We start from the raw sequence: 8,224 nt of genomic DNA on the forward strand, positions 1-8,224 counted from the left end.
TCCATTAGGTAGGGCTTTTGCCTCGGCGTAGCGGGTCAGGTAGTCGGTCGCTATAATGATCCACTTGGTCAAATGTTTAGGGGAATCCCCCAAGGTGGAGTAGATTTGTAATAAGGGAGTAATTACTCATTGGCATCCACCAAGCGCAGCCATACGGCTACAAAGGAAAGCTATACAGCTTTCCCAGAAACTTCGTAGTTAAAGAAAAAAAAAAAGAAAAATTCGTCCTGGTCCGGGGTTCGAACCCGGAACCACCGCCACACCGGAGCAGTCGCTCTACCAATTGAGCTAACCGGGACGGCAAGCTTATGGTAGGGCGAGAGCGAATTGATCAGTAACTCGAAGTGGGAAGAGTGTTGGTCAAATGTTTAGGGGAATCCCCCAAGGTGGAGTAGATTTGTAATAAGGGAGTAATTACTCATTGGCATCCACCAAGCGCAGCCATACGGCTACAAAGGAAAGCTATACAGCTTTCTCAGAAACTTCGTAGTTAAAGAAAAATTCGTCCTGCTCCGGGGTTCGAACCCGGAACCACCGCCACACCGGAGCAGTCGCTCTACCAATTGAGCTAACCGGGACGGCAAGCTTATGGTAGGGCGAGAGCGAATTGATCAGTAACTCGAAGTGGGAAGAGTGTTGGTCAAATGTTTAGGGGAATCCCCCAAGGTGGAGTAGATTTGTAATAAGGGAGTAATTACTCATTGGCATCCACCAAGCGCAGCCATACGGCTACAAAGGAAAGCTATACAGCTTTCTCAGAAACTTCGTAGTTAAAGAAAAATTCGTCCTGGTCCGGGGTTCGAACCCGGAACCACCGCCACACCGGAGCAGTCGCTCTACCAATTGAGCTAACCGGGACGGCAAGCTTATGGTAGGGCGAGAGCGAATTGATCAGTAACTCGAAGTGGGAAGAGTGTTGGTCAAATGTTTATGGGAATCCCCCAAGGTGGAGTAGATTTGTAATAAGGGAGTAATTACTCATTGGCATCCACCAAGCGCAGCCATACGGCTACAAAGGAAAGCTATACAGCTTTCTCAGAAACTTCGTAGTTAAAGAAAAATTCGTCCTGGTCCGGGGTTCGAACCCGGAACCACCGCCACACCGGAGCAGTCGCTCCATCAATTGAGCTAACCGGGACGGCAAGCTTATGGTAGGGCGAGAGCGAATTGATCAGTAACTCGAAGTGGGAATAGTGTTGGTCAAATGTTTAGGGGAATCCCCCAAGGTGGAGTAGATTTGTAATAAGGGAGTAATTACTCATTGGCATCCACCAAGCGCAGCCATACGGCTACAAAGGAAAGCTATACAGCTTTCTCAGAAACTTCGTAGTTAAAGAAAAATTCGTCCTGGTCCGGGGTTCGAACCCGGAACCACCGCCACACCGGAGCAGTCGCTCTACCAATTGAGCTAACCGGGACGGCAAGCTTATGGTAGGGCGAGAGCGAATTGATCAGTAACTCGAAGTGGGAAGAGTGTTGGTCAAATGTTTAGGGGAATCCCCCAAGGTGGAGTAGATTTGTAATAAGGGAGTAATTACTCATTGGCATCCACCAAGCGCAGCCATACGGCTACAAAGGAAAGCTATACAGCTTTCTCAGAAACTTCGTAGTTAAAGAAAAATTCGTCCTGGTCCGGGGTTCGAACCCGGAACCACCGCCACACCGGAGCAGTCGCTCTACCAATTGAGCTAACCGGGACGGCAAGCTTATAGTAGGGCGAGAGCGAATTGATCAGTAACTCGAAGTGGGAAGAGTGATGGTCAAATGTTTAGGGGAATCCCCCAAGGTGGAGTAGATTTGTAATAAGGGAGTAATTACTCATTGGCAGCCACCAAGCGCAGCCATACGGCTACAAAGGAAAGCTATACAGCTTTCTCAGAAACTTCGTAGTTAAAGAAAAATTCGTCCTGGTCCGGGGTTCGAACCCGGAACCACCGCCACACCGGAGCAGTCGCTCTACCAATTGAGCTAACCGGGACGTCAAGCTTATGGTAGGGCGAGAGCGAATTGATCAGTAACTCGAAGTGGGAAGAGTGTTGGTCAAATGTTTAGGGGAATCCCCCAAGGTGGAGTAGATTTGTAATAAGGGAGTAATTACTCATTGGCATTCACCAAGCGCAGCCATACGGCTACAAAGGAAAGCTATACAGCTTTCTCAGAAACTTCGTAGTTAAAGAAAAATTCGTCCTGGTCCGGGGTTCGAACCCGGAACCACCGCCACACCGAAGCAGTCGCTCTACCAATTGAGCTAACCGGGACGGCAAGCCTATGGTAGGTCGAGAGCGAATTGATCAGTACCTCGAAGTGGGAAGAGTGTTGGTCAAATGTTTATGGGAATCCCCCAAGGTGGAGTAGATTTGTAATAAGGGAGTAATTACTCATTGGCATCCACCAAGCGCAGCCAACGGCTACAAAGGAAAGCTATACAGCTTTCTCAGAAACTTCGTAGTTAAAGAAAAATTCGTCCTGGTCCGGGGTTCGAACCCGGAACCACCGCCACACCGGAGCAGTCGCTCTACCAATTGAGCTAACCGGGACGGCAAGCTTATGGTAGGGCGAGAGCGAATTGATCAGTAATTCGAAGTGGGAAGAGTGTTGGTCAAATGTTTAGGGGAATCCCCCAAGGTGGAGTAGATTTGTAATAAGGGAGTAATTACTCATTGGCAACCACCAAGCGCAGCCATACGGCTACAAAGGAAAGCTATACAGCTTTCTCAGAAACTTCGTAGTTAAAGAAAAATTCGTCCTGGTCCGGGGTTCGAACCCGGAACCACCGCCACACCGGAGCAGTCGCTCTACCAATTGAGCTAACCGGGATTTTTTTTTTTTTTTAATACCTTTTTATTGAAACAAGCACAATACATTGCTAAAACAACCAGGAGGCCTGCTTAGGCCGGTCGCAAGTTAAAATTTCTTGAATTGCACCAGTTCATGAAGCACACTCAACCATGCAGGTGGGTCCGCCTGCGCTTGGTACACATCTCGTAAGTAACACACACTCTCCACAAAGTTCTCCCTGACAGATCGGATAACAACATCTCCATTCCGGACAGCCATTCGAGTTTTCCATAAACTATGCAGGCCCAGGAGCATAATCATGTCATAGGGGACACCTGTGTCATCTTTGTCTACCGGTAAGTAGCGAATGCCAATTGGTGATATGGGTAATTCTTTCTTTAGCGTACGTTGTAAGACATCCCAATAAAAAATTGGGTCCCAGCATTCAATGAACACATGTTCTATGGTTTCAGGCTTCTTGCAAAGCAAGCAGTTCGTTGTCCATGGCACAAATATACCTTTGTCCGCAAGCCACGTCTTAACCGGCAAAGTACCCGTATGCAGTTTGAAAAAGAATGTTTTTGTGCTTGCCTTAACTGGCATCTTTTTAATTCTTTTGAGAACATCTTGCCCTGGGCCTGCAGAGTTTATTGAACGATACAGAGGCACAGGCATTATGACGTCTATCAGATCTCTGTACAGTTTTTTCCTCTTTACAGTGCTGAGGTACTCCAGTGAAAACCGCACCTTCAGGAATCGCACAGAGTCCACAACTTCTTTCAGGTAACCTCTAGCACCATAAGCTGACAATCTTACAGTAGACACTACAAAATCGGGCAGAGCGCTGCTCAGTCGTACTTGCATCATTGAACGCAAAAAGGGGTCGTTCTGATCCCTCACAAACATAAATCGGGACACAAGCTGGCGGACAAACAAATGCGCGAGACCAAGACCGCCATCTTGAACAGTTCGAAACAAATTAGTTCTTTTTACCCTCTCCCAACTTGAACTCCAGATAAACACAGCAAAAACCCTGTGCATTTTTTGCACATTTACTCGCGACATAGCCAAAAACTGCAAAACATACCACACCTTGGCGATTAAGAAAATGTTGCAAACTGTCGCCCTCGCAAACATCGACAATTCTCGTCCTTGCCATGACCTTGCTTTTTCTTTTACTCTTGGTGTCACCTCATTCCAGAAATCAGCGCTCTTGTCATAGTGCTCTAGAGGCACACCCAAGTAGTTCGATGGCACGGTTGTCCACTGCAGACTCGCGAACGCCGGCGGTGTAATATCCCAATTTCCATGCCAAAAGCCGACACTCTTCTCCCAATTAATCTCAGCACCTGTGAGCTGACAAAACCGTTTGGCGACACCAACAGTTTCCTGGACACTTTCGCGGTCACTGCAGAATACAGCTATGTCATCTGCGTACGCAAGAATTTTAACATTAGATGACTGAAACCTGAAGCCATTAATTCGATCGTTGTTAATAAGATTTAAACAGAAAGGCTCGAGATAAAGCGCGAACAGCAATGGCGAGAGTGGGCATCCTTGCCTAACGGAGGAACGCAGAGGGACGGCTTCACTCAGGTTCTTATTGACAATTATCTGCACCGTACAGTTGCTGTAGACCATTTTAAGCCCATCTTGTATTACACTGCCTAAATTCACTTGTTCCAGAACCGAGTACAGGACATCGTGCGCCACACGATCAAACGCCTTCGACAGGTCTAGTTGCATCATTGCGACTTGGCCCCCGAAAACATCACAGCATTCAAGGACACTGCGAACAACGTGCACATTCGTGCAAATTGTACGACCTTTCACTCCGCACGTTTGGTGCGGTCCAACGATTTTCGTGATCACACTCTGCAAACGTCGACCTAGGATCTTCATATAAATCTTATAGTCAACATTGGTGAGGGTTATCGGACGATAAGCCCCCACTGACTGCAATTTCTCTCGGTCATCTGTTTTAGGGATCAGTACTATGTGAGCAGTACGAAAGGAAGGTGGCATTTGATTTACTCTATATGCTTCTGTGATCATTTCATATAAAATCGGGCTGACTTCTTTTCTGAATGTTTTATAGAAAGCAGCCCCTAGACCATCCGGCCCTGGTGTTTTCCCCAGCGGTAGTTCATCTATAGCCTTCTGAACCTCCTCCAAACTTATACGCTGTTCTAGGCGAGCTCGTGTATCTTCATCTAATCGAGGCATGAGCTGCAAAAAATCATCGCACAGCCCACTCTTCACGCTTCTTTCATTACCTATCAGCTCTTTGTAATGCTCGACAAACGCCTGCTCAATTTCTTCTCTATCGGTCGTTATTCTGTTGCGGTAACGAATCTGTCGGATTTCATTCTTTGCTGCATATCTTCTTTCGTCGCACAACGCACGCTTGTTGGGCGTTTCACCCGCCCACAGTTTTTCAGCGCGCGCCCTTATCACAGCCGCTCGGTACTTATCTGTTTCTAGAGCTTCTAGCTGGCTTTTAACTTCTCGGATTTCTTTTATGTACAACCCAGGTGCTGCTGTTTCCATACATGTCAAAAAGTTTAATTGGCACTGCAATTCTTCGGCTGTTTTCCTTTGGTTTTGGTGAAGGATAGTTCCTCTTTCTATCGCTAGCATCTTGACGGCGTTCTTAAAGTTTTCCCAGTTACGTGCGCAGCTTCCTGACTGGGCGGAAGACATTTTAGTCACTTCTTTTTTAACTTGTTCAACGAAGGTTTCGTCTTCTAACAATTTCACATTAAATTTCCAAAGTTTCCAGTTGAACCGAGTCTTAACGGCTTTACTACCAAAGGTTACCATCACAAGGCTGTGATCGCTAAATGAAACGTGTTTAACTTGATATTTACTGCACACGGTCACAAATCCTATGCTTGCATACACTCTATCTAGCCTCGCATTGCTGCCGCGTTGGAAGTGCGTAAAGCATGGGTGCGAGCCTTGGGACAACATCCAACCAAGATCTTCCATTTCATGTTCTTGAATTATTGCATCAAGGTACTGTGCACTCTGATCACGCACCGAAACGTTCGGAACTCGATCCTCTGGCAAGCACACGCAATTGAAGTCGCCCATCAAAACAACACTTTTCTCGCAGCTCAAATACAGCTCGACTTTTTCAAAAAAACTAACACGCTCCTTTTGACTATTAGGAGCATAGACACAAATCACTCGCCAAGCACATCCAGAAAAACTAAAATCAACAACCAGCAACCGTCCTCCTTCGGACGCAACAACAGTTTCATTTGCAATGCCCAGATTATTCTTCAGAAATAACGCACAACCTCCGGATCTGCCAACCGCATGACATATACAGACACTGTATCGGGACCGAAATTTTTCAACCATGCGCTCTGTGTGTTCTTGGCTCTCAATCTTTGTTTCTTGCAATGCGACTATATCCAATTCATTTTCTAGGAAGAGGCGACTGACCTGGCATTGCCGTTTCCTCGCCGCCAGTCCCCGCACGTTCAGCGTGGCTACGCGCAGTGGCACGTGAAACATTGTTCCTTCATCATTTTTAAAGGCACCCGCAGTTCGAGGAGTGCTCACCTCAGGACACCACGACGCTGCAGAGGGTTCCGTACGCTGGGGCATCGCAGCTAAGCTGTCCCTCGCACTTTTACAGTCCATGGCGAAAGTTTGACGGTCGCGCACAAAGTTCCCTTCCATGGTTTATGGTGGGCACCGTTGCATGTTGATCCGGACTCGGCAGTAGCGCGTTACCGCAGTTGCAGCGCTATTTAGGCGCCGCGTCCGCTGGTCTTCTTTCTGGTGGAATAATTGGCTTCGGCTTGAAGGACGCCCGTCGCGTCGGCGCCGCTTTGGGGGGCGGCTCCTCCGAAGGGGCGCCGTCTGTTGATTGGTCACCTTGCACTGTTTCGAGATGAGCGCGCTTCGTGGATAAAACCGCAGCGTTTCCCATTGTGATGTCGTTATTGTCTTGCCCTATGTGCGCCTCCTCTACTGGGCTCGTAGAAGTTCTGACGGCAGGCTGCATCTCTTGGCTCGCCGTTTCCTCAGGGGCGTGTTGTAACTCCTGAGGTGGCTTGACCAGGCTTGTCTCGCTGTGCTCAACGCTTGAATGTTGAGCGCTCTTCTCATCGGCTGCTGCTTTGCCACCAGCTGATCCTGACGCTTCCTCGGCCTCCACCTCATCCATGACATGTTCAGCCACGTCAATATTCCTTGCAGGCCCTGTCATGGTCGCGTACGTGGGTACACATTGGCTTTCGTCATGACCAAACCGGCGACATCGCGAGCACCGAGGCACTCGACAGTCGCGACGAATGTGGCCCTTCCCTTGGCATCGGAGGCAGAGTGGAGGCCTCCCAGCGACCACCAAAAGCGCAGGTTCACCGGCAATACGAAGCTGGTGAGGTATGTCCTCAACTGTGACGCTTGACTTCAACTTCAGGCTTAGTACTCGGGTTGTTGAACCTTTTTCTGTTACGCCGAACACACGCCAGCGCTCCTTCGAGAGCTCGGTCACTTCGCCATACGGCAGGAAGGCCACACGTACTTCTTCGTCAGTCACGTTGTGGAGAACCCAGTGCACTTTAACACGCACCTCTTGCTTGTTGGGGTCGATCACGAGACACCGGTGCTCCTTGACGCGAATGCTCCCGGCAGCGAGCATTTTCTTTACAGCTTCAGGGTTCTTAAACGTAACCGCCCACACATGATTCATTTGAAATGCTCCCAAGGCCACAACCTCGGGAAGCAGTTCCAAACGGGCAAGGGCGTCCCTGTAGTCCTCGACCCTATACGGCCGCGCTCGAACGTCGCGGTGCAAAAATACGGTATTCAAAACTATACGACCTGTAGGGAGGTGGGGCAGCATAACTTCGTAACCTGCTTCGCTATCTTCAGCAGCAATCCTGTTTCCGCGGCTCGGCTGAGCCGCTAACACCGCTCCGCCGGAGCTCATGATAACACGTCCGTTCACTGCCGTGGCCGGAAATGGAATCCTTGAGCTAACCGGGACGGCAAGCTTATGGTAGGGCGAGAGCGAATTGATCAGTAACTCGAAGTGGGAAGAGTGTTGGTCAAATGTTCAGGGGAATCCCCCAAGGTGGAGTAGATTTGTAATAAGGGAGTAATTACTCATTGGCATCCACCAAGCGCAGCCATACGGCTACAAAGGAAAGCTATACAGCTTTCTCAGAAACTTCGTAGTTAAAGAAAAATTCGTCCTGGTCCGGGGTTCGAACCCGGAACCACCGCCACACCGGAGCAGTCGCTCTACCAATTGAGCTAACCGGGACGGCAAGCTTATGGTAGGGCGAGAGCGAATTGATCAGTAACTCGAAGTGGGAAGAGTGTTGGTCAAATGTTTAGGGGAATCCCCCAAGGTGGAGTAGATTTGTAATAAGGGAGTAATTACTCATTGGCATCCACCAAGCGCAGCCATACGGCTACAAAA

The 8,224-nt window shown here is 48.7% G+C and overlaps 2 protein-coding genes across 2 annotated transcripts; both read right to left on the minus strand.

Annotated features, from left to right (window-relative positions):
• Positions 1-2,871: 2,871 nt before the first annotated feature.
• Positions 2,872-4,045, minus strand: LOC149369701 (uncharacterized). Its single transcript, XM_089576374.1, has one exon. It carries the CDS (start codon positions 3,913-3,915, stop codon positions 2,905-2,907), a length of 1,011 nt encoding a protein of 336 aa, XP_089432500.1. The 5' UTR covers positions 3,916-4,045; the 3' UTR covers positions 2,872-2,904.
• A 2,493-nt stretch (positions 4,046-6,538) lies between these two features.
• Positions 6,539-7,729, minus strand: LOC149369702 (uncharacterized). The gene has a single exon (XM_089576148.1). The coding sequence runs from the start codon at positions 7,727-7,729 to the stop codon at positions 6,539-6,541; it is 1,191 nt and encodes a 396-aa protein (XP_089432274.1).
• Positions 7,730-8,224: the final 495 nt, after the last annotated feature.

The sequence above is a fragment of the Amblyomma mixtum genome, chromosome 1 (genome assembly GCF_055824585.1).
Source record: "Amblyomma mixtum isolate Tamu chromosome 1, ASM5582458v1, whole genome shotgun sequence".
In the NCBI taxonomy this organism is placed as follows: domain Eukaryota; kingdom Metazoa; phylum Arthropoda; class Arachnida; order Ixodida; family Ixodidae; genus Amblyomma; species Amblyomma mixtum.

What these genes read in the sequence shown, in the direction of transcription:
- LOC149369701 (XM_089576374.1), bottom strand. Translation starts at nt 3,915, where the DNA reads ATGTTTGCGAGGGCGACAGTTTGCAACATTTTCTTAATCGCCAAGGTG.
- LOC149369702 (XM_089576148.1), bottom strand. Translation starts at nt 7,729, where the DNA reads ATGAGCTCCGGCGGAGCGGTGTTAGCGGCTCAGCCGAGCCGCGGAAAC.